The following is a 26783-nucleotide window of genomic DNA, read 5'->3' as shown; positions in this document are numbered from 1 at the left end:
TAACCCACAGATGCTTCTAAATCGAGCCATCCGCTGCAGCATGATTACGTTGTTGCCTGCCTGAGTCTTCAACTGGAAATGATGATCAATTTCTTCCAGCTCACATGTAAATTCACAGGCATTAGATTCAGCCAGGTATGCTCACTGCTCAGTGTATCTGCTGGGACCACTTTCTACCCTTTTTTATACAAAATGTTCTGACAATATTTTTGGCATCTTAACAGCTTTCTTTGAAGTCTCTTAGGTGGGTTATTGAACAGCTTGAGCGCTATCAATTCTAAGGGAGGGTGATCTGTTTCAATATTCACCACATTCCGACCATTGATGTAAGCTTCAAATTTATTACAGGCGAACACGAATGCTAGAAGCTCTTTCTCAATCTGTGCATATCTCATCTCTGCTGATGTCCGTGCTCTTGATGCATACGTGACTGGTTGTCTACTTTGCATCATTGCTATTACAAGTTCAGATTGAGATGTACTACATTGTAGAATGACTTCTTCCTTGAGATTAGAATATCAAAGAAGCCATTGCAGCGCCAACACTCACAACTCTCCAGAGAACCATTCTGTCTGAGAATCATTACGTCTGACAGATGCAGGAGAAATTCACTCAGATATTGAGCAAGTCCAAGCAGTTGCTGGATCCCTGTTACATCAATCGGTCACTGCATCTCCAATTTTTCTGGATCAACACAAAGTCCTCTTTCCATGGCAATGTGTCTAAGAAAAGGTAATTCTTGCTTACAAAGTTTAATTTTGTCCGTGTATACCACTCCACAATCGTTGCATCGATATAGAAAATTTTCCAGTTGTTGATCATGGTCTCAAATTGCAACTTCAAGCATTTCTCCAAAAGCAACCATCAAAAAATCATCTGAAATGACTTCTATCCCTTTCAGTCCTTCCAGCAGCTAATGCATTTTTCATTGGAAAAATTCTGGCACTCAGCTGATCCCAAATGGCGTACACTTTCAGCAGCACCATCCAAACTGTGTGTGGAATATAATAAAGTGTGGTAGTTCATCAAGCCTCAGATATCAAAACCTATTGTAGATGTTGAGAATCATGGAGGCTTTAGCACCGTGTAGGCATGTCTTTACATTCTCAATAGTTAGTAAAGGATAAGGCTCTTGGTTGATATCCTTGGTTAAGTCTTTAGGATCGAAGCAGATGCGTAGTATGCTATTTTTCTTAGGTGCAACTACCGTCAAACTGATCCAAGGTGTTGGCATTGTTACAAGAACGATGATGTCCTGTCTGACCAAACATCCAGGGTTTCCTTCAGCCACTGGTACATAACACGGGACATGTTGGACTGGATCTAATGCCTTGTGGAGCCTGATTCGGAACTCTCCCTCAACTTGTCGTACCTCCATCACTGAATATCCAATAATGTTACAGTAAAAAACACTCCATGTTTAGTAGTTTGCAGGTATTGATCGTCTATACTATTACTCCAGTAAAGGTTAATTTTCATCATTATCATTATACTTAATGATGTCCATGCCCAGGCAGTCCTTTCTACCCAGCAGAGGCCATATGGTCATGCTATTGATGATCTTATTGTCCAGCTTAGCACTTCCAGTCACCATGTTGGTCCATGATTTGTACTGTCCTATAATGGGGAGGCTTGAACCTCCATAAGCTACAATCACAGTCTTAAGTTGTTCAATCTTTGCAAGCAAAAAATCTCTTGTTGCTTTTTTGTACAGGTGAAGTGGAATTACATCTCATTGTGCATCCATATCTTTGAAATCTTGTGTAATTGCCTGACTCCAGCTTAAGTGCAACATATTCTGAGTCATCCAAACCAATAGAATTGACCTTATTGATGGCAAAGACTTTTTGAGTTGCACCACCATGCTTTCAGATGCGTTACTAATCTCATCCATTTTAAAAAAAGGTTGGATTAGCCTCTTGAAGCAGTCTCTCACACCCTTGAATCCATAATCCCAAACACAGCCTGGCCTTGAAGTATCTCTTCTGGCATTATGGTTTGGAACTTGCACCCTTCTGTGAGTATTCACATTGCTGAGCAATGCTGGTCATGTGTTTCACCAGTATCTTGCATTCTCCTTTTGAATATATATCTCACAAAAGGAACATTCTTGCGCAGTTGGCAGTACAGAAAGAACTTCATCAGCATCGGCTCTATCTTATTCCTAGCTCCAACTACAGCCCAGTCCATCTACATGGAATAGACTCCACACTCCTCTTTCCCAATTACTATGATATGTGTCACTATCTGCACTCGTTCTGATTCTTGGTCACGCTTCAGCGCAAGAGCATAGTTTTCTCAGGGTCGCTCAAATGTCTTCCACTTTCTGCAGCACTTGTGTTGTGGATTTAAAGAGTCAGAGGTGGTGGTAGAGTACATCCCAATGCCACTGTGGACTTGCTTTAGTTTTCATGTAACTTTTAAAACTATTTAGCTACCAATATGTCTGCCAAAGCAAAAGTGAAATTTGCCACTATTGCCATGTGTTCACACCTCTTTAAATAGTGGCCAGAATTGTGTGCAGAAAGAGTATCAACATCTTATTAAGCATATACCATAAGTTGTTACGACCTCAGTGAGACCATTAATGTTAAAAATACAAGAGATGACCCCCAGACTAATATAAAAAATTACATGACAAGATTTCATGCTTTTATTCTAACAATTAAACTAAAATAAATCCCTATTAACTAAATAGTACTTTGTTGGTAGCTGATACCCCAAATTACAAAGAAAGATATTATATTACAAAGAAAGATATTTCCTTTAGTTATTAAAATACTTGAAAACTTCACAGCACATTTATATGTCACATAGTCCTCTTTGATGGCAAAGTCTTTGCAGTTAAAAGTTCCAAATTCCTCCCAGTTGCAATGGGTTGGATCTCCCAGACCTTTCTCAAAGCCAATGTCCTCTGCTTACTTCTCCAAGCACTTCAGACCTGGGCATCTGTGAATAAGGTGATCCCCTGGTGATCCTGTTGGTCTTCTCTACTCTAAAAACTTAAACTTTCAGAACAGGTTCAAGTCTTCGCAGCCTTTCGCTGTATCAGTCTTCTCTGACAGCAGGTGTACCCTCTCTCTCCCTTGAGGCTATCAGCACTGGTTTCCTTTCTTACAGCCTGTATGCTTTCAGAAAATCTGTTAAATTTATCTGGAATCAAAAGCCAATAGTTCATTGTCCTTTTCCAAAATGCAAAGTCCAGAAGTCTGATTTCAGCAGAGCCACCCGCATCTTCCATTGTTTCCAGGTGTTAGCAGCTGCCATGCATATTTGAATTCTCAGAATCACTGACTCCTTGTTTACGATTTGAAAGATTGGAAAGGTGAAACCCATTATTCTTCAGGTGTTATACCCCTGCTGTCTCTGTTTTTTTTCAAAAAAAAGTTTTTCATCTGTGTTCTCTGTTGTCCTGTTAACCAAGATTTCTGTCTTGTCCTTAAGCAGAGTGGATGTGAGGTCATCTGACTTCTCAAACTCCATCTTAAACTTTTAAAATATCACAGTTTTAAAACATAATCATGTTACAAAGTCCAGCGCTCATAACGTACATGATTTACTGGAGTGCGAGAAATCTGCTGCTTCACTGAACCACACACACACAGGAGATTGAAAGCAAAGCAACTACATGATGAATCGTGATGATAACTCAGCCACCACACACATACAACAAATATGCTCCTTGCATAACGGTGACTGGTGACCACCACCCGCCCCATACCCCCTCCCACCACCTCCCTTACACACTCTGATATGCCATACAAAGCAGCCTGTTGGCTCTCACTGTCAATGCTCACATGTTGGGTAAGGTATAGAAGGCAAGACGTGCATTTATATATTGCATTTCATGACCATCAGACGTTGCAAAGTACTTTACAGCCAATGAAGTACTTGTGAAGTGGAGTCAATGTTGAAAAATGGGAAACACAGCAGCCAATATGTGCACAGCAAGGCCCCACAAACAGCAATGTGATAACGTCCAGATAATCTGTTTTTATGGTGTTGATTGAGGGATAAATATTGACCAGGCCACTGAGGATAACTCCACTGCTCTTCTTCAAAATAGTGTCATGGGATCTATTACATCCTCCTGAAAGGGAAGACGTGATGTCAGTTTAACATCATCTGACAGACAGCACCTCCAACAGTGCAGCACCCCCTCAGTCCTCAGAGGGGAACCAGCATCTGCTTCAATCACAGGCCCAAGATCTGCAACAGATGGGCACAGAAAACTGCTAGAGCTGATAGGCTAAGTATAGTTTATTAAGTAGATGGCCATTAATTGCAAACATAAAAAAATACAGCATTTTACAAAAGTGTTTGACGACTGATGAGAAATATTCCTTCACTTTGAACTTACATAATGAAAGAAACTCTGCAGCATCTCAGCCCCAACTGGTCCGCCAATCACTCCTCTCTCCTCACTATCCAAGGCCCCAAACACTCTTTTCAGGCAAAGCAGCGATTTACTTGTACTTCTTTCAATGTAGTATACTGTATTCGCTGCTCACAAATTGGTCTCCTCTACATTGGGGAGACCAAACGCAGATCGGGTGACCACTTTGTGGAACACCAGCGCTCAGTCCGAAAGCATGACCCTGAGCTTTAGGTTGCTGGCCATTTCAACACACCCCCTTGCTCTCATGCCCACATATCTGTCCTGGGATTGCTGCAGTGTTCCAGAGTACATCAATGCAAACTTGAGGAACAGCATCACATTTACCGAGAAGGCACGCTACTACCTGCCGGACTGAACATTGAGTTCAATAATTTCAGAGCATGATGAGCCTCCTTTTTTTTTAGTTATTTTTTATTTGTTTATTTTATTTTAGTTTTTTACTACTGTGCCTACTCACTGTTTTTTTATGTTTGTGCTTTGGGCCAGGGCTGTTGATTTTTCTGTCCATTAACACCCTCTCTGCACTAACACTTTGTCTTTCAGCACACCATTAACATACCATTTGCCTTTGCTCCATGACCTTCTGGTCAGTTATTTTCTGTGACCTTGTCCCATCAATACCTTCTCCTTGGTTATCTTTTGCCCCACCCCCACGTTATTTGCTTAAAACCTTTTACATTTCCAATATTTGCCAGTTCTGATGGTCACTGACCTGAAATGTTAACTCTGCTTCTCTCTCCACAGATGCTACCAGACCTGTTGAGTGCTTCCAGCACTTTCTTGTTTTTATTTCAGATTTCCAGCATCTGCGGTATTTTGCTTTTAATTTGGTCAACCAATCTGTTGTTTTGCGACGTTCTGTGCGACAGTGTGTGCGTGGGCGGGGCCTGTTGCTAGGGTGCCGCAGGGCGGATTGGCAGGGCCGGCGGCGGGCAATGCTGCGTGTTCACAGCGCCGGCCTTAAAGCTCTGGCATCCGGATGTTGCTCTGCTGTTTGCTGTCGGCCTCGGAGCGTCTCTTATCGTGCAGGCTGCTTGCACTCAGCCTGTCCCGGGCCCAGCCGCAGTCAGCAGCTGATGTCCCGCTTCGGCCCGGTCTTTCCGCTCCGACCCCGGCGTCTCACCACCATGACAGCACAGAGCATGGCCAAGAGGATGATCTGGGTGGATCTGGAGGTAACGACCTCTTTCCCCTGGCGTGGCCCCTCTTCTTCCTCCTGCAGTGCGCTACAACTCTTTAAATAGTAAATTACTGCATCCCCAGGGAGCTGGAAAACCTTTTGCATCGTTTGCTTGAAGCAGAATTTATTGGAGCTTTTGTTTTATAAACGCGGCTTTCTACCAACGTGTGAATCTTTCTGTGGCTTAATGCGCCCCAGTCACGATTCATATCTTATTTTTTTCCTTTTTATAATTATGCCACTTGTCTATTATCTTTTTTATTTTAACCCCACTTAAAATGCCTGAATGTATTCACTTTTTTTAGGTCACTTATAGAAAGGTCCTATCTTGGTGTATCGTGTGAAAAATGTTTTTATCTCCAGCGATGAAATCGTAATCTGAAAAATATGAAGAGGCATTAAAGTTAGGACAGGTTTTATGGCGGGTGGTACTGTTTGTGCATACATGTAATGTGCCAGAGATAGGTGATGCAACTTTTCCATGTGATTTTCCCCCCCCCCCCCCCCATTGTAAGCTCCTTATATCAGTCGAGGAGCTGCTCAGTCGAGATTGGTCCCCTTGGAGCAAATGGAGCATGTCAACTCCTTCAGCTTCTGGGTCAAAAGTGGTGGTGCTTGGACTCTAGGCTATCTGCCCTAGGTAGGAAAATGAATGGTGTATGTATCTGGGAAACTAAAATTCATCAAATGAGATGAAAATTGGTGGGATTAATCTCAGTCAGGTGGTGATAACTCAATTTATGTTACATTGGGTGTTCTGTAAGCTTGTTTCCCTCTGAATTCCAAACACCAATATGTGTGTTTTTCCTGGTGTAGACAATGTCACAGTCTTGTAATTGATCACGATCCTAATGAATGGTGTGAAGGAACAAGTAACTGAAGAATTTTATAATGTGGAGTTTTCTGGGTAAAATTTACTTAAACTGTGTGACAGAAACCACACCTGCCAAATGGAAACATTAATTTTGTCATATGGAATGTTATTTGAATGTTTACTGGACCACAGAGCGGTGGCTGAAAACATGGCTGCACATTTGCATTCTGAGACCGTTGAATAAAGCAACAATGGGAGTGCTTCCTGATTCATTGGCCAGATGGGTTTCGTCAGTAGTGATGATCAAAAGACTGAGAGTCATTGTCTGTGTAAGAGCCAGCACACCACTCCCCACTGAGTGTGTCTAGTAAGCTTTGAAGAATCAACAACCCTCGCAGGCGATGCTGTCAAACAGAACTGGGGTTACATGACTAACCTGCTGGTCAACCTAGGGATTGATCGATTGAATTGTGCATCGCAGTAAAGTTTTTGACAGACTACAATTTGGAAGACCAAAGAGGAGAAAGATGTCTCACACACTCTCTCTCTCTCACTCACTCATATGTAAAGTTCAGGGACCTACAGAAGCAACTTGAGCCTCAAGACAGAAGATGCCTGCAGCCTTCTGGTACCAGTGAGACAAGTTTGAAAGTGTGCACTGGGCCCCAACGAGAACTGCAAGACTTAACTCCAATCAAGGCCTTTACATCCAAACCAAAACAGTAAATGAATTCCATCTACTTCAATAATATAAAAGCAAAATACTGCGGATGCTGGAAATCTGAAATAAAAACAAGAAATGCTGGAACCACTCAGCAGGTCTGGCAGCATCTGTGAAAAGAGAAGCAGAGTTAACGTTTCGGGTCAGTGACCCTTCATCGGAACTCACTGACCCGAAACGTTAACTCTCCTCTTTTCACAGATGCTGCCAGACCTGCTGAGTGGTTCCAGCATTTCTTGTTTTTATTCCATCTACTTCAAACCTGCCCTATATCTATTTGTGTGTTTATTGTGTGTGCATGCTAGTGTGGTTGGGTCATGTATTTTTAGTCGTTTTAACTGAGTTAGAGTTTTAAGGTTAATAAACCGACATCTTGTTTAAACCCAAGAAAACCTGTCTGATTCCTTTACAATTGGAGAGCAGTGAGCAAGGATTCAGAGGTAAAGCTAAAAACTGTTTTAAAAGTTAAACACTGTTACGGCCAAACCAGGAAAGGGGTTAGAGGGGAGCCTGAGACCCTTCCTCACCTGGTCATCATAACTGTCTCTACCGACAAGGACTTAAGATTCTATGCTGCTAGTCTGATCTATGCAGACACTTGAAACTGTATGTTGTGTCTTGTATAGAAATGAGGAGTTGGGTGCAGAGAACCAGAATAATTCTCTGGCTCTGTCATGATGGGCTTTAGGTTTTCCAAGAGGCTACCATTCAACAACAATGTATGGCATGCAGTACTAGGCCTTTTACTATTTTATGGAATTGCCAGGAGGGGTAAAATCATGTGTTGAAAATTACTATGTGGTCTGATATTTTTCCTTTTCTCCCTCCTCTTTCTCTTTTTTCCCCCCCTTTAAATAGATGACTGGCTTGGACATAGAAAAAGATCAAATCATAGAAATGGCTTGCATTATTACTGATTCAGATCTGAATATTTTAGCCGCGGTAAGATGCTTAAAATTTACATCAGGGTGCATCCCTGGAAAGAGATTTAAATGATTTTTTTTGGCCGTGTTTTATGTTCCAAAATAAACACTCAATGCCACTGGTGTTTCTTTGTTATCAGGGTCCGCATTTGATTGTTAACCAACCAAATGAGCTACTGGATGGCATGTCGGACTGGTGTACAGAACATCATGGGAAGGTACAGTGCTGCTTACTATTTCAGCACAGCTAAAAATTGATGTGCTTATGTGTGAAATGGTAATCCTGCCCACTCCCTTCAAAAGAACAATGTTAATATCAAACTTGCTCAGGACAGTACATCCTATTAACATCATGTCCTATTGCTCTAGTTTAGTAGTTGCCTGTATATTAACAATAGTGTCTGTCTTTCAAAAGCATTTCACAATGATCTTTTAAACATTTTGTTTCCAGAGCTCCTTTCCTAATTTGAATAGATTCTTTTGACATCACTTTGGAGGATTTCTTGCTTTCTGTAATATCTTCTGCAGCATCAGGAGCTAATAGTTTTTAATTTTCTGTCTTCTAGTGTACTTTATTTAAAAAAAACTTGTGAAACAAATTTTAGCTTCATTGGTAGAAATTACTTTTGGGATTCGATTGGTGGCTGTTTTTGTGGGGAGGGTGGCACAGGGATGTGGAATTGATGCATTGGAATTTGTTGTAGAAGGATCAATCTGTGTTCACTTCAAGTCAACTTTCCATCACTAATTCTTGTGTTTACATTATTAACTTTTTACATTGGCCTGAATTTTGCAGTCAGCGACAAAAGAACAGCACTTGCTATTCACCACACTGACAGCTGCCCAAAAAGGTTTGACCAACTTTAGTGTGTAGAGCAGAGACTTCAAATCATAGATCTGTTCCAGCACAATGCCGTCTTATAGGGGATTTATGGATGGGGCAAGCAACTCTTTTTAACCAATCAAATTGAAGAATCTTCACAGGCACAGAAGTATAAAGCGGGAAATATAAATTAGATTTAAATCATGTAGAGAAAGCACAATAAAGATTGGAAAATATAGAAGGGGAGCGATAAGAGGCAAAAGTTTTTAAAAATGAACTCTAACATTAACTTTCTTAGGAAGTTAGACTTTATGCTTGTAAAATTATTTTTTTTCATGGCCAGGGAAGTTATTCAGTAATTAATCAATTTTAAAAAAAAACTCTACGCTGAATGTACTAACCTTAATATTCTCTGCTATCTTTAGTAGCACGAATAGGTAAGTACCCTGCGTTTATGCCATTGACTATTTCAGTATATATCACTGAGGTCTGCAACAGTGTACCCTGTAGAGGAGCAGCGTATCTCTGACAGCATCTTCTAGATTTCCACATTTAACTGTGCGGGTGCCCGAAGTTGCTGTCAGATTTACTCTGTAATAATGGCTGATGGCTTTGCTGTTAATGCTACACTGTCACTACTGTTTGCTGCAGCAGTATCACTAGAAGAGTGTATTACAGCAAGGCAGGTTTGTGTAGTTTTCTTTATAAATGGGGCCATAATTTATAATTATGTTGAAGTAAGGACAGAATGTATGAATTTCAAATAAATCAGTTTTCTGAATTAAATCTGCACATCCTGGCTCTTGAGCATCACTTCACTTGAAAACTACATTTGCAATTCACTCCTTGTGGCATGTCAGAAGAGATTTAACAGTGTCTTACTAAAATTGTTTACAGAGTGGCAAAGTTAATGTGAAAGAATGTCAAGTTAATAAACAGTATTAATTCTGAAGACATAAACTCAAAAGGTGTTTTGGAATTCATTATATGTATTGGCAGAACAACAACACAGTTAAGAATGTTTTGGGAATTGAATAAATGTTATCTCTGTAGCTAAGAAGATGTACATCTGGCTTCAAAACAATGTGTATATGTATATATTTTATCTTTTTCTTGCAGTCAGGCCTCACACAGGCAGTGCGGGATAGTAAAATTAGCCTGCAGCAAGCAGAATATGAGTTTCTGTCCTTTGTACGCCAGCATACCCCACCAGGCCTCTGTCCACTTGCAGGTATGTCAGATTAACCAAGGTATTGTGGTTTGCATGAAAATCCATTTAAAGTAACTTCATGATTGTTGCAAGTAACACTCCTAAAGGCATAAGAAGCAAGGGATCACTTAGTGGTCAAAGAAACCAAAAATATATTTCTAGAATATGAAGGGTTAAAAGAATCATTGTATTGGGGAAATAGCTTTTTCTAGCAAGGTATTGGCCTGTTCACAATAGTTGGGTCTCTTGGAGAGTAATAAAATTTGATACATGCAAATGAATTATGAGATGTGTAGGTACCTATGGAACATAAATTTGCATCCCTTAGGAGAGGAGAGCAGAAAATTCAAAAGGGAAAAAGTGTAATGCAGCAGAAAATTTATGTTCTAAATGTTTATTTTTCAAGGAAATTCAGTCCACGCTGATAAAAAGTTTCTGGATAAGTATATGCCACAGTTCATGAAGCACTTGCATTACAGAATAATTGATGTCAGCACGATTAAAGAATTATGCAGGTAAAAATTGCTTTTAATTCAAAATTTTGGATGTTACTTAGCAGCAACAGTGTTAAAATACAATGTGAGAATATCTCAGCAACTTGGGAGTACTGCACTTTTTTACAATTGCTGAGCTGCTAATTGTCATTGGAGCCCACTGGATTATTACAAGTATTTCTCACATGCAGCATTTAATATAAAGTTCTGATGAAAGGTCACTGACCTGAAACACAAACTCTGCTTCTCTCTCCACAAATGCTGCCAGACCTACTGAGTATTTCCTTCTGACAGCTATGTTAACACCAGGAAATACACTCACATTTCAAGATCCTGTACCATGCAGCCCCTTGAGTCTGTTCTGTCATTGAATTTGCAATTTTCCAATCTAAATTTTAAAAAAAAACTTTGCCACTGGCAGAAGGTCTTATTGCCAATTTTTTGTGTGGCATCAAAATGGAATTCAAACGAAGGATTGTTTTAAGAGTAAAGTGATACTTTATTTGACCTCATAATTCTATGTTGCAATTAGATCTGTAGTTCTATTCAATACTGTAATCTTTTCCATACAAGCTGTACAATTTTATGGCTGCATTTGCTAACAGCACAACCACTAGGTGGTGCAGTACTTGCACATGTGGAAATGCAGCCTCATGCACTGAAATATTTTTGGCAGCTACCGGTAGTAAAGATGGTGCCGCTCAATTTATCACAAACAAATGAAACCCAAATGCCCAGGTGGCTGCGATCGTCTCCTCCACCCCACCCCCAACAGTACCCCATTCCCACCTGCCATCGTGCTTCTCTTCGCTGCTGACGCCCGCGCCCATCTGCTTGCCGCTTCTCTTTCGTCTCGTTCTTGCTCCCTCCTACTGCTCCTCTGTTTGGCCACCCACCCCGCCCCCGCCCCCCCCCCCCCCCCCCCATTGTCTCCCTACCCTGCTTGTCTTGCTCCCTTCTTTTCTCCCCCGACCAAGTGATTGTGGGAGGAAGCGGAGAGCGAGTGGCCTGTAGGCAAGTGAAGTGGGGAGTGAGCAGCCTAGAGAGGAGAACTGGCGAAGCGGTGAGCAGACGTTGCAGTACATGACGTTTTCGCCGGCATGTAGAATTAATCCTGGCTAGCTGGTTGCTGACGTAGGCTGCGCATGCGCAGCACCATACTGACAGCAAGGTTCTGTTCTGCGCATGTGTGAAGTTGGGAGCGCTCTGATGACATCCAGCGCTGGGCTGCATTGTCAGGAGTCACTTTTTTTTTCCCCCCAATCCATCAACTCAAAAGTTTATACTTCCGACTGTCCTATTCAAATCTCCACCTAGGTTTACGGAGCAATGTTCGTTATTTGCTTTTTGATGCTTTCAGACGCTGGTATGCAGATGAATATGAAGATGCACCAAAGAAGAAGGCTTCACACAGGTGAGTAATGCCTGCCATCAGTAACTATTTGGAGGAATAATAGAAAAAAGAGTAGACTGGTCTGTTAAAACCTTGCCTTTTTAGCCAGTTCAAATATAACTTGCAAAAAAGAGTGGGCTCCCTTGAAGATTTGATAATGCCACTTGGTGGTGGGGGGGGGGGGGGAAGGGAAGAGCCCACTGCGCGCACTTCCTCTGATTCCCAATGGTTGAATGTGTAATAAACCAAGATAATCCATTTTTCTGTCATGACCTATACAGTTGCTTCTGTTGGGTAATATTTTTGCATTCATGTTCTGGAGGGTTTTGAAGTTGACATGAAATATCCTAGTGGCATTATTGGAGGTGTAAAATGTTGAAAGGCAAGGTTAATGTAGATGAACGTAAGCTAACCTGGACTGTGCAGAAATAGAGTACATGAACACAAAATTAACAAGCTTCAAATAGATGAAGACATCATCAAACTTGGGTGTGATGTCCTCCAATTGAATAGCCTAGACAGTGATTGTCGACAATAATTTATAGTCTATAAACATGTCCACAATTAGCTACCTGTGCAATGGAGTTGATATCTTTGGAATTGTGACCCAGCATAACCTTCTGCCTTTGGGAAAAGTACCCACCTAAAATGCAATACTTCACAGGATTTTAATAGAATTATTACATGGAATAATTCTAGTTCCTAATTCACATCTTACTTTTCAGAGCATTAGATGACATCCATGAGAGCATCAAAGAGCTCCAGTTTTACAGGACTCATATATTTAAAGAAACCAAAGCAGATGAGAAGAAGAGAAAAACTCACCTTGAAAATGGTGACCAAAGCAAGTGAAAGAGCTAGAGCGAAGGGACGGACTGACTGACACCCAGGAAGTGCTTCCAACAAATTTAAAATGTCTGTTTACAAAGTTTTTGCTCTTGCTCTCAACCAAGTTTGGGCACTTGAAAATAAGCTACTTTGTGATATCTAACAGTTAAAAGCAGTGTCTAAATTTCTTTTTATAGTGTTTTGCCATTTTAGTTATTACAGGCTTTGCTAATTGAGCAATTATAACGAAGCCTTAACTAACTCTCTCCTTTTTGTTCTAATTGGAGCCTTTGGCCTATGAACCAGCACAGCTGCTTTTAACTTCGTGATATTCTTCAATTTAAATATTGCATAATAAATCTGACAATACCTTTCTGCTTGAGTTTCTAATTTTCATATCTTTCTGGGAGGGAGTGCTTATTTATGCTCCAAATTGTAAGTAATAGTTATATTGCTGCATGTGGAGTGACTTTCTAGTTTTGTTTTTTTGTTGCTGATCTTGAGCTGCTTAAGAATCATCTTGCCAGAAACTGGTTTAATTTTTTTAATCATGTGTTGAAATGTTTGGTGCAATAGGACTATGGTAAGGGATAAAGAGGGGTTTGATTGTCATTGTAAAATCCCCCAGTAAATTGTTTCACTCAGCCTCAACCTTGTTATCACTTGTGCCATGAGATTTAAAAAAATGAGCATTGAAAATGCACTTATTTTTATTCAAAATAAATCCTGCCTGTAACAGCAAAAGGTTGTGTTTTGGACTTAGCATCAAAAATTGGGCTGGGTAAAATAAATACACTTGCTCATATTACTTGCATTATTGGGCCGCAATCTTTGAAATAGCTCTGTTAAGTCTCATAAAATTCACATGTTTTATTTTTCATATGGAACTTTAGATGAAGAATAGACTAAATGTAGCCTAATTTTGAAAGATACAAAATGTTTCTTCCAACAGCAATTTGCATTTATATAGCACTTTTTGACATTGTAAAACATTCCAAGGTGCTTCACAGCAATTGAAATTTGTCACTGAATACAAGATATTGGAACAAGTGACCAAAAGCTTGATCAAAGAGGTAGGTTTTAAGATGGAGAGGTTTGGAGAGGGAGTGCAAATGTTCTGGGGACTCTATTGAATTGGCAGGGGGTATTCAGCTGGCTTCCTGCAGTACTGGCTGTTCCCTATGCTTGCAAATAATTGCATCAACAATTCTTTGTGTTTTGAAATGCCTTACAAACAATGACTGTGCATAGAGTCTTAAAATGTCCTAAGGTGCCTTACAAGTGTAGTCAGACAATTGATATGAGCCAATGACCAAGATACTTGGTGGGATGACAATCTTGATCAATAAGCTGAGCTTCAGGCCCCATATGTAACTTCATATTGAAATATTAACAAACTATTCTGGCATTGAGAGCAGTCACTGAGATTGCCCTCAATGCAGCCCAGCCTCTACCAGTCATGGATGAGCTGGACATACAGCCAACAAAATCAGAACTCCGTGATGCCATTGATTCTCTAGCCAGCGGAAAAGCCCCTGGGAAGGACAGCATTACCCCTGAAATAATCAAGATTGCCAAGCCTGCTATACTCTCAGCACTACATGAACTGCTATGCCTGTGCTGGGACGAGGGAGCAGTACCTCAGGACATGCGCGATGCCAATATCATCACCCTCTATAAAAACAAAGGTGACCGCGGTGACTGCAAAACTACCGTGGAATCTCCCTGCTCAGCAGAGTGGGGAAAGTCTTTGCTCGAGTCGCTCTAAACAGGCTCCAGAAGCTGGCCGAGTGCATCTACCCTGAGGCACAGTGTGGCTTTCGTGCAGAGAGATCGACTGTTGACATGCTGTTCTCCCTTCGTCAGATACAAGAGAAATGCCGCGAACAACAGATGCACCTCTACATTGCTTTCATTGATCTCACCAAAGCCTTTGACCTCGTCAGCAGATGAGGTCTCTTCAGCCTACTAGAAAAGATAGGATACCCACCAAAGCTACTAAGTATCATCACCTCATTCCATGACAATATGAAAGGCACAATTCAACATGGCACCTCATCAGGCCCCTTTCCCATCCTGAGTGGCGTGAAACAGGGCTGTGTTCTCGCACCCACACTTTTTGGGATTTTCTTCTCCCTCTGTTTTCACATGTGTTCAAGTCTTCTGAAGGAATTTTCCTCCACACAAGATCAGGGGGCAGGTTGTTCAACCTTGCCCGTCTAAGAGCGAAGTCCAAGGTATGGAAAGTCCTCATCAGGAAACTCCTCTTTGCTGACTATGCTGCTCTAACATCTCACACTGAAGAGTGCCTGCAGAGTCTCATCGAGGTCCGGGGCTGCCTGCAATGAATTTGGCCTAACCATCAGCCTCAAGAAAACTAACATGGGGCAGGATGTCAGAAATGCTCCATCCATCAATATTGGCGACCACGCTCTGGAAGTGGTTCAAGAGTTCACCTACCTAGGCTCAACTATCAACAAGCGCATGGGAAAGGCTTCCACTGCTATGTCCAGACTGGCCAAGAGAGTGTGGGAAAATGGCGCACTGACACTGAACACAGAAGTCCGAGTGTATCAAGCCTGTGTCCTCAGTACCTTGCTCTATGGCAGCAAGGCCTGGACAACGTATGTCAGCCAAGAGCAACGTCTCAGTTCATTCCATCTTCGCTGCCGCTGGAGAATACTTGGTGGCAGGACCGTATCTCCAACACAGAAGTCCTCAAGGCGGCCAACATCCCCAACTTATACACACTACTGAGTCAGCAGCGCTTGAGATGGCTTGGCCATGTGAGCCGCATGGAAGATGGCAGGATCCCCAAAGACACATTGTACAGCGAGCTCGCCACTGGTATCAGACCCGCCGGCCGTCCGTGTCTCCGCTTTAAAGACGTCTGCAAACGTGACATGAAGTCCTGTGACATTGATCACAAGTCGTGGGAGTGAGTTGCCAGCGATCGCCAGAGCTGGCGGGCAACTATAAAGGCGGGGCTAAAGTGTGGCGAGTCGAAGAGACTTAGCAGTTGGCAGGAAAAAAGATAAAAGCGCAAGGGGAGAGTCAACTGTGTAACAGCCCCGACAAACAAATTTTTCTGCAGCACCTGTGGAAGAGCCTGTCACTCTGGAATTGGCCTTTATAGCCACTCCAGGTGCTGCTCCACACACCACTGACCACCTCCAGGCACTTGCCCATTGTCTCTCGAGATAAGGAGGCCAAAGAAAAAAAAAATTCTGGCATGATCTTTGCATACATTTTGGTGAACTCGATCTTACTTTGGTTTTATGCTCGGTTCTTTTATTCCTTTGCTTTTGAAACTTTTTATTTAAAAAAACCCAAATGGGTTTTTAACCCACTAATGCTACACCTGCGTAGGCCTGGCCTATCGTAGTTCACCTGGAATATGAGATAGTTGGATGATTATTTCAAGATGTGTGCACTATGAAAGTTGAACTTGAGTTTCTGCCTTTCGAAAGAAATTTTAGGGAAGTCTTAACTTTTTGAAGAACTAGTTCTATTAGCATGGAGCCCTTTATCAGGTCTCCAGTACTGCCGCAACTGAACAATGTTGATATATTTAATTCCAGGAAAAAAGACAGCATTAACTTATTCAGATAGTAGGTTAACAGATTTACACTTTTTATACATTTATGCAGTTTATTTAATTCCAGGCTGAAGAAAATTAGCCAAAGGAAACAGTCAGAAGTGCACCTATATTTTCTGTGGATTTAGAGGTTGCTCTCAACCCCAGAAGTTTTGAGACCATAAAGTTGTTTTTACATCGTGCCTTTTAGTGTAACATCCCATGATGCTTCACTGGAGCATTTCTAAAACTAACCTTGGCACCAAGCCATCTGATATAAGGACATATGATGAAAAACTTGGTCGAAGAGGTTTTAAGGATTGTCTTAAAGGAGAGTGGAGAGGTTTGAGAAAACCAGACCTTGGGGCCTCGGTAGCTGGAGCCATGGCCAGCAATGCTGGCAGGATTAAAATTGGGGATGCTCAACACCAAAGTTAGAAAACAACAGCTATCTGTCACTGGCGTGTGAAGCTGGAGGCGATTACAAAGATGGGGAGGGGTCAGGTTATAGAGGGATTTGAAAACAAGGATGACAATTTTAAAATTGAAATGTTTAACCATGATCAAGTGTAGGTCAGCGACTGCAGGAATGGGCCTTGCTGTGATGTGTGATATGGACAGCAGGGTTTAGGATGAACTCATTCAGAGAGGGTAGAATTTGGGAGGCCAACTGGAAGTGTAATTGAATAATCAAGTCGAGCATAACAACTGCATGGATGAGGGTTGCAGCAGCAGATGAGCTGAGGCAGGGACAGTCGGGTGTTGTTACAGAGGTCGAAACAGGTGGTCTTGGGGCAGCGCACTTGTGGTCAGAAGCCCATCTCAAGATCACCAAGCTTACGAATAGTCTCTCTCAGCCATAGTTAACAGGAAGAGAGATGGAGTTGGTGGCCAGGGAGTGGAGTTTGTGGCGGGGACTGGAGGCAATAATTTTGGTGTTCCCAATATTTAATTGGGGTAAAATTTCTGCTCATGGAGAACTGGATGTTGGATAAGTAGTTTTGATAGTTTAGACACAGTTCGAGGTACAGCCCTGATGAGTTTACCCTGATGGATACTCAAGACAGGATTAAGGGGCTGTAATTGGAGGGTGGCACAGGAAGCTCAGGCTTTTGTAGGCCCCGACCTGCCGTTTCTGTGCCGACCGTGGGCGCTGCTGGGGGTGAGGCGGCTTCGAGGACCGGCAACTTCTCTCGGCGTTCTTGAGGTTGGAGGGGGCGGAGGAGCGGGAGGTTGGTGGGAAGATTTAACTTAGCTTCTGTTGTAGGGAGCGAGACGCTGCTTGGCCCAGCGCTGAGGGAAGGTTTGTCGGCCGCCGCTCCAGCTGAGCCTCCGGGCTGAGATTCAAGAAGAGACCGCTGATCTGCTGCAGGCTGTCAGTCAGCGGGAATATTGCTACAGCCTCCTGCTTTTTTTTAAAAAAAATCCAGCTGTAGCTAGGCAATTAGCATAAAAATAAAATGTAAAATCCAGAGGATTTGTGCGAGCAGAGTTTGGTTGCCACGTTGGCGAGTCTCTGGATTCAGTTCCTGAGCAATCTGCTCTGGGTAAAACCGCACTAGCTCTGGGGGTTGCCAAGTCTGATGATGCAGAAGTTTCCATACCTGCAACAGTGATATATTTTTGTTCCAGTAATTGTGTGTGATAACTTTGTTACAAACTCTATAAAACCTGGTATGCTGCGCTGTTTTATTTAGGGTGCTGCATTACTCTGCTTAAATGGATGAGTCTCAGATCTGTAATGCCTGTGTGGACCTCTTTGGAAGTGTTTTAAACTTCTCCAGTGCTATATAATATAACATAAGAAATAGGAGCAGGAGTAATCCATTCAGTACCTTGAGCCTGCCACGCCATTTAATAAGATCATGGCTGATCTGATTGTGGTCTTAACTCCACTTTCCTCCTTGCTCCCTGTAACCCTTGACTGCCTTGTAGATCAAAAATCTGTCTAACTCAGCTTGAATATATTCAATTTCCCAGCCTCCACTGCTCTCTGGGGAAGAGAATTCCAAACACTAACAACCCTCTGAGAGAAGAAATTCCTCCTCATCTCCATCTTCAATGGGAGTCTACTTTTTTTGAAACTGTGTGTCCCCCCTCCCCCCAGTTAGAGATTGCCCCCCACAAGAGGAAACATCCTCTCAGCATCTACCCTGTCAAGCACACTCAGAATCTTATGTTTCAACAAGATCACCTCTATGGACCCTGAGAACATCCTGGCTGCAGGTGAGTTGCTCTTGCAGAGAGCCAGCATGGGACAAAAGGCCTCCTGTGCTGTAACCATTCTATGATTCTAAACTCCAATGAGTATCGGCCCAACCTGCTCAGCCTTTCCTCATAAGACAACACCTTCATCCCAGGAATCAGCTAAGTGAACCTTCTCTGACCTGCCTCCAATGCAAGTATATCCCTCCTTAAGTAAGGAGACCAAAACTGCAGTGCTTTGGGGGTATGGTCTTGCCAATGCCCTGTACAGTTGTAGCAAGACTTCCCTACTTTAATGCTCCATCCCACTTGCAATAAATGCAACATTCCATTTGCCTTCCTAATTACTTGCTGAACCTACATGCTAACTTTTTGTGATTCATGTACAAGCACACCCAGATCATTCTGTCCCACAGAATTCTACAACCTGTCTATGTAAGCACTGCTTTCCTATTCTTCCTGCCAAAATGGACAACCTCACATTTTCCCACATTATTCTCCATCTGCCAAATTTGTGCCACTCACTTAACCGATCTGTATGTCTTTGCAGACACTTTGTGTCCTCACAACTTGCTTTCCTACCTATCTTTGTAATGTGTGCATATTTGGCTTCAATACGCTCGTCTCTTCATCCAAGTCATTAAATAGTAAATAGTTGAGGCCCCAGCTCTGATCGCTGTGGCACTCCACTAATTGCAGTTTGCCAACCCGAAAATGCCCATTTATCCTGACTCTATTTCCTGTTAGTTAGTCAATCCTGTATCCATGCTAATATACTACCCCCAACACCATGAGCTCTTGTGTAGTAACCTTTCATGTGGCACCTTTATGGAATGCCTTTTGGAAATCCAAATATACTGCATGTACTGGTTCCCCATTATTCAACCTACTTGTTACATTCTCAAAGAACTGTAATAAATTAGTCAAACATGATTTCCCTTTCATAAAACCATGTTGGCTCTGCCTGATTGCATTATGATTTTCTAAATGTCCTGCTACTACTTCCTTAATAATGGATTGTAGCATTTTCCTAATGACCGATATTAGGCTAACTGGCCTGTAGCTTCCTGTTGCCGTACCATCCTCCCTGCTCCCTGCCCTTCCTTGAATAGAGGTGTTACATTTGTGGTTTTCCAAATGGCCTGCAAACACTCACGGTTATGGGCCACACATGTAGAATGGTTTATTGGGAGGTCTGCATGTGTGAATCCATACTTTGGCACGAGAGAAAGCCTTTAAAGAGAGAAAACTAAGGGAAAGGAAATCTGATAATTTGTGTAAAAATGGAATCTTCTGTTGGAAATGCTAGCTAAGCATTCCAGTGACTCCTTTAGGGACGTGTTTGGTGACAATGCTGTCTGCATAGTCAGGAGACACAGTGTTAGTTAAAAGGCCTTAGCCACATTTATGTTGTCCTGGCCAGTTCCTTTAAATGCATCAAATAGAAACCAATTAAGTATATAATTTGCTATGGAAGCTCACTTTTTGTTTTCCTACCCCAACAGTGAGTGAAGAATGACTTCACCCTCTATTGCATCATTAAGGTGGGGAGAAATGAAGGTTGAAGGCAGTGATACGCTGTACAAGGATTGTAAAGTCTGGCCAGGAGGAAACCGAGCGTGGGACTGGAGAGAGACAGGAACTCGTGTGAGTAGAGATTTGACCTGAGATGCTGAAATTAATTGTAATCTAGCAAACTGCATAGTTTAAAACAGTATAATCTGTATATATTGTCTGCTGGCATATTGGATAAAAAAACTTTGTTGTCTACATGCAAAGGGTTTCAAGTAGAACGTGTGCTGTGAAAACCAGTCCATGGAGATGCTCTGTAGGTGCCATTTCCAGATGTTGTAACTTTTGCAATGCAATCATTTAATTTAAATTCAAGTAAATACTTATGGAACAACAACAAAAAAATACAAATTCCATAAATATAATGCTCAGCCTACACAATAGACACTTCTAGCAAACAGCATTGAACAGTGGAATCCAACAACTAAAGGAATCATCATAATATATAAATGCAAAGCAGAAGTAATATTGGTACATATTAATGCATTCTTTTTGCTTAAAGCTCTGTACGTCCATTACTTTCATCCTTGTCAGGTTACACCCACTTCCCATGCTGTACAAATCAATTTTAAAATCGTTATCCTCATCTTTAAAATGCCCTTTTGATCTTACTCAACTGTTTGCACCTGCTGTCACCTCTGCTATTCTTTCTCCTACTCTTCACTCTACATTGCCAGCCATTCTTTTATCCGTCTTGCATCTGCCCTCTAGAACTCCTTTGCAAATCCATTTTGCCTTGCCTCCTTCCTCCTTGATTTCAGAAGTCTAACGACATTTTTAGTCAACCACTTTTTCAACTCTGCCCTATTAATCCATTTTACCTAATTTTTAAAAAATTCTTTCATGGGATGTGGGCGTCGCTGGCTAGGCCAGCATTTATTGCTTATCCCTAATTGCCCTTGAAAAGGTGGTGGTGAGCTGCCTTCTTGAACCGCTGCAGTGGTGTAGGTACACCCTCAGTGCTGTTAAAGAGTTCCAGGATTTTGACCCAGAGACAGTGAATGAACAGTGATATACTTCCAAATCAGGATGGTGTGCGGCTTGGAGGGGAACTTGCAGGTGGTGGTGTTCCCATGCATCTGCTGCCTTCATCCTTCTAGGTGGTAGCGGTCGCAGGTTTGGAAGTTGCTGTCGAAGGAGCCTTGTGAGCTGCTACAGTGCATTTTGTAGATGGTACACTCTGCTGCTACTGCGCGTTGGTGATGGAGATAATTAATGTTTAAGGTGGTGGATGGGCTGCTTTGTCCTAGATGGTGTTGAGCTTCTCGAGTGTTGTTGGAGCTGCACTCATCCAGGCAAGTGGAGAGTATTCCATTACACTCCTGACTTGTGCCTTGTACATGGTGGACAGGCTTTGGGGAGTCAGGAGGTGAGTAACTCAGAGCAAAATACCCAACCTCTGACCTGCTCTTGTAGTCACAGTACTTATATGGCTAGTCCAGTTCAGTTTCTGGTCAATGGTAACCCTCAGGATTTTGATAGTGGGGGATTCAGCAATGGTAATGCCATTGAATGTCAAGGGGAGATGCTTGGATTCTCTCTTGTTGGAGATTGTCATCGCCTGGCACTTGTGTGGTGCAAATGTAACTTGCACTTATCAGCCCAAGCCTGAATAGTGTCTAGATCTTGTTGTATATTGGCACGGACTGTGGGATTGGAATTCCTGCCCCCACCTCCCCAACTGGACTTTAAGACTGGACTTTGTGGACTAAGGGGAAGGAACCCCAACCCCCACGGACATTAGTACTGTGAATAAGAGCCAAACCTCAACACAAAGCACACAGAGGCAGGCTGCAATTTTCAAACATCACAACAGAACAGACACTGTTAAAGGAGTTGAATTTGGGACATTATCATAACAGTGACCCAGCATAACTGCAATCATGTTAAGTGATTGGGGAGGCCATTATTACAACTAACTGGTCAAGGCAGGAGAGAAACCTCTTTCATGGATATTAGCTTTGGAGCCTGTATTACCTCACCTTGGTGGAGTTCATTGTTCTCGGTCAGGGAAGTCACATCAGCACTAAATGGATCTGTCTGGACCAGGCAGGTAACAGAGGAAAGAGATTAAAAGGTGCTAAGTGCTGACCATCCAGGAGGATGGCTTCAGGAGATGTGTTCATGATATTTCGATAAGGATCATCATAAAAAGGACAAGATCGAAGGGTTTGGCACTGCAGTTGTGTGAAGAAGGATGGGGACTGGTCATTTCAGGTCCAGGCCTACAATCAACATTGGTGATGATCAGACGTGTGGGTGATTGTAAGTTTTTCAGTCAAATCTTGAAGGGGTTTGTAGTATGGCCACGGCAGTCGAGAAGGAGGGTCAGGAATGGTCAACCTGGCTCGTGGACCTACAAATTCTCACTGGAAGGGCCAACCGTGTAGAGGATTGTACGTTATCAGCCAAATCCACGGGGTATTTGAGGCTGAGAGTTTTAAAACAATTTTAAGTGTAGCAACCAAATCCTGGCAGGGTTTGAGTTTTGAATTGAGTGAATTTGGGGCAGAAACGTGGGGTTTTGCCTGTTTTTTTTGGAAAAGGTTTAAATTAGTTTAGAGGTCTTTGTAACAGGATGTTAGGAGGGTTTTTTTTAACTAAACGAATTTGTGGTTCAGCCTAACTCTGTGTCGTGTGTAATTTTGTTCTTGTAATTCCCAAAGTCTAAGAACTGTAGTAAGGGGGTACGGGGACGGAACCTCTTACAGGACTGCTTGAGTATCTGAGGAGTTGTGAATGGTGCTGAACATTGTGCAATCATCAGCGAACATCCCCACTTCTGACCTTATGATGGAGGGAGGGTCATTGATGAAGCAGCTGAAAATGGTTGGGCCTAGGACACTACCCTGAGGAACTCCTGCAGTGATGTTTTGGAGCTGAGATGACTAACCTTCAACAACCTCAACCATCTTTCTTTGTGCTAGGTATGACTCCAACCAGTGGAGAGTTTCCCCCATGAATCCCATTGACTGTTCTTTCCTGTGGTGTCCATTTTCACTTCTTCAAGGTGTAGCATTCTGTAATGTCTTGTTGATATAACGAATGTTACATAAATGGAACTTTTTCATTGAAATACATCTGTGTGTCCTCTGTGACAGTTTGCTTTCTTGATATACGTTGTGCAGAAAATTTCTGCAGAGAATCCAGAACACTTGAAATTCCGTTGTGAATCCAGTTTCTTTTAAGGGTTATAGAATGGTCTCAAATACGATAAGAAGCACATGGTAAGAACTGCTGCCATTTTGAGATTCATCCGACAGTCTTAGCACTTGCATATTGGGTCTGACTATGCAAATATCAGAATACTAGCTCTTCCAAGCTGTATTTGGGCCTGATGGTTGAATTCTCAATACACATTCCAAGAGTTTATATGTGCGACTAGTTAGTAGATGGCTCAGGTCATATAGAATAGGATACATTAGAACAAGAATTAAAAGATTATACAATATTTTAGTGGGGAGGCTGCAGATCACTGAGGCTGTCAACAATCACAGCACCTAACAGTGAAATTCGGCAACCGTAGAGAATTTGATGGACTCCGAAGACTAGTCATGAATAAAAAAAAGTTTCTTTTTCATGAAACTGTAGTTTGTATCTTGAATATTGTTCCCATGTTCTTTCAGCATACACCTGGAGTTCAGCCAGCTGATATTAATGAGATTATAGACAAAGGTATTCAGACTCTTGTAATTGGAAGGGGGATGGATGAAGCATTGCAAGTAAGTATATTTTAAGGGAAACATTGAACAAAATGAATCATCAAACTTCACTTGCTTGTGGCTTAGATGACCCCATTGCTTTTCTTGAAATGTAATTTTTTCACCACAGTCCAATCGGTAGATCATTTTTCAAATTTGGTCATAAATGTGTTCCATTGACAATAGTGCCAGTATTAAATACTAAGTTTTAATGGCATGTGTGTATGTCTCTTGAGAAAAATTTAGGTACAAACTTAGTATTTTTAATAACATTTCCCTGAAACACTTTGAAGGTGCTAGTGTCGATTAGCAACCTTGAGTAACCACAGAGTAGGACATGAATTTCCATTTGTTAATGTCCACATAGATAGTTTGCTGTTTTGGAAGAGCAAACAGATTGGACCATAAGGAAGAATGTTCCCTGAGCTCCCATAGGCTGCTGTTGTGTACTTGCGAGCACCAGACAGTTGATCGTCAATGATAATAGTCCAGGAACTGAAACTAACATGAGAAGAGAAGATAGGTGGGAAAAGACCATCAAGCTCATCCATGCTCACCCAATCCAACCTCATGCATCACCGTGCCCAATTTCTAGTAATGCTCATTGGTAACACTTTCACCTGTTCAGTTGGTTCAAGCCCACTGCAAAAAGTTAAGTACATAATCTAGGCTGACACTTCAGTGCAGTACTGAGGGAATACTGCATTGTCAAGATATGCTGTCTTTCAGACCAGATGTTAAACCAAGACCCCAATTTGGATTTTTTAAAAATGGCCTTAAAGAAATTTTGAATACATTTGATCTTTTTGTTAGAATAAAAGCATCGGAGTCAACACCTTCGGGACCACAGGAGAATAGCCAGTTATGTTTAGATGCCTGGTTTTAGCATTGTGTTTTTTTAAAATATAAGATGTAAAGGCAAACTAACTAATAAAATTTGTGTTCTGAAAAGTAGAGCAGATTCTGAAAACCATTTAAACAAATGGTAACTTGTAAAGATCTCTTTAGAGCATAGAATCATAGAATGGTTACAAAACAGAAGGAGGCCATTCGGCCTGTAGTTTCTGTGCCGGCTCTCTGCAATAGCAACTCAGTTAGACTCACCACCTCCTCTCCCCACCCCACCTGGCTTTCCCGGTAGCCCTGAAAATCTTTTTCCTCAGGTGCTTATCCAATTTGGTTTTGAAAGCCCTGATTGTATTTGCCTCCACCACACTCTGAGACAGTGATTCCAGATCCTAACGGCTCACTGCGTAAAAAAAAAAAAAGTTTTTCCTCAGGTTGGTTCTTTCTGGATGTTTTTGAATAGTGGTATTAGGTTTCATCCATTGTATTATCAAATTGAAGTTTTAAAGAAACATCAATAGATTTATCCTTTGGTTTTGTAAAATTATCCATTTGTGGCATGGTAATCTACGGATTTGATCTGGATTCAAATTTGACCCAAATCAGGAATGAGTGCAAATTCTTCTACTGAAGTAGCATCATTGAAATCTAATTTGCAGTGTTGGTTTTAGGTGCCTGAAGCGACATTGTCTTTCATCAGAAGTAAGGGTGTTGATGCTGTGGTTCTACAAACAGAGAAAGCTGTGCAGCAGTATAACAAACTGGTGAAAGAGGGGGTAGCTGTCGGAGGAATCTTCCATTCAACTTGCTGAAGCATCGGAGTCAGCACCTTGTGGACCACAGGAGAATAGCCAGTTATGTTCAGATGCCTGGTTTTAGCATTGTGTTTTTTTATATAAGATGCAAAGGCAAACTAACTAATAAAATTTCTGTTCTGAAAAGTAGAGCAGATTCTGAAAACCATTTAAACAATTAACGCTGTTTAGTAGTCTATAATTTCTACTGAAAAGATTATTTGGACTGCAGTGAAGCAATGCTTAATTATATTTTCTGTTTGAGTGATTAATAAACATTCCTTGTAGCTTCCAGCTAAAGTGTATGTTGAACTCTATTATTATCACTTCTGACCTTGGCTATTGGATGCTATGAACATGGGATATTTGCCTTGTATGTATGTAACCCAGAATAGTAAGTGGATGCTTGTTATCTTGTTTACTTTGGGATTGGAATTGATGCTGGGTAATTGAGGTAACAACATGAACTAAATTACTTTCCTGCAAGCTACTGGTAATTTGAAATTTAATGAATCCAACTACATTTTAACTGTCCCGATTGGTAAGCACCAGCTGTAGCCGTGACAACTTTCTTTGCCGTAACTATCGTTAAGTATTCTAGAGCATCCAAGAGCGCAGAAGACTCTCACACAGTAACAATATATAATTGATTCATCAAAAACTTATACAACTGAGAACAATCATGAACGAAACTTCACCTAAATAAAATGGAGTCAAATAAATTTCCCACAAGAGGCACGTTCCACACTCACTTATATACTTAATCGCAACCAGCTCACAGATTAATAGAATGGTTACAGCACAGAAGGAGGCCATTCGGCCCATCGAGTCTGTGCCAAACCCTTTGGCCAAACCACAACTAATGACCTCCCAAAACACCACAGCTTAAAGAATTCTTGAGGTGCATACGATGCTGCACAAGGTACTGTATCACTGTGCTACAGCCCAAATAAGTTTGTTTTACATTAGGACACAAAAGCTAGATGCAAAAAATTGCAAGAATAGAATATTTCATGTCAACTGCTGGATACTTTTATCTAAAATCATTTAAATGAATTTTTCAATAACAAAAATATATACTTCAGCCAAAAAATCAAGGTAAAAAGAAATGAATGGATTAATTAACTAATTAATGGCAATAGGCAAGAGCTGAAATAAACCCTAAAGGACCCATTAAAGCAGGAGAAAGGAGGGGATTATAAAAACTTTGAAGGACCACAGTTTGGAAATTAGCATTTAAAGCATATTCAAACAGCTTCGAATTTCAAATTGCATTAACATTTAGCTCACCAAATCTGATGTA

At 41.6% G+C, this 26783-nt stretch overlaps 2 protein-coding genes across 4 annotated transcripts; both read left to right on the top strand.

The window, feature by feature from the left end:
• Positions 1 to 5290: 5290 nt before the first annotated feature.
• smfn (small fragment nuclease) lies at positions 5291 to 13529 on the top strand. Its single transcript, XM_068053910.1, has 7 exons — positions 5291 to 5574; positions 7973 to 8056; positions 8178 to 8255; positions 9980 to 10091; positions 10477 to 10585; positions 11925 to 11978; positions 12683 to 13529. The coding sequence occupies exons 1-7, from the start codon at positions 5335 to 5337 to the stop codon at positions 12807 to 12809; spliced, it is 804 nt and encodes a 267-aa protein (XP_067910011.1). The 5' UTR covers positions 5291 to 5334; the 3' UTR covers positions 12810 to 13529.
• A 3932-nt stretch (positions 13530 to 17461) lies between these two features.
• On the top strand, positions 17462 to 25774 carry LOC137381386 (mth938 domain-containing protein-like). Of its 3 annotated transcripts, none has more exons than XM_068053907.1 (4): positions 17462 to 17569; positions 20073 to 20214; positions 23766 to 23861; positions 25358 to 25774. In XM_068053907.1, exons 2-4 carry the CDS (start codon positions 20083 to 20085, stop codon positions 25496 to 25498), a joined length of 369 nt encoding a protein of 122 aa, XP_067910008.1. In that variant the 5' UTR covers positions 17462 to 17569; positions 20073 to 20082; the 3' UTR covers positions 25499 to 25774. The 3 variants fall into 3 exon arrangements, with proteins under 3 accessions (XP_067910008.1, XP_067910009.1, XP_067910010.1); XM_068053908.1 differs by having other exon boundaries at positions 17468 to 17594; XM_068053909.1 differs by lacking the exon at positions 17462 to 17569 and adding an exon at positions 18355 to 18588.
• Positions 25775 to 26783: the final 1009 nt, after the last annotated feature.

Source organism: Heterodontus francisci, chromosome 22, assembly GCF_036365525.1.
Source record: "Heterodontus francisci isolate sHetFra1 chromosome 22, sHetFra1.hap1, whole genome shotgun sequence".
NCBI classification, from domain to species: Eukaryota; Metazoa; Chordata; class Chondrichthyes; order Heterodontiformes; family Heterodontidae; genus Heterodontus; species Heterodontus francisci.
Note: the sequence above shows the minus strand (reverse complement) of the source record. Positions and strands in the feature narration are given on the sequence as shown.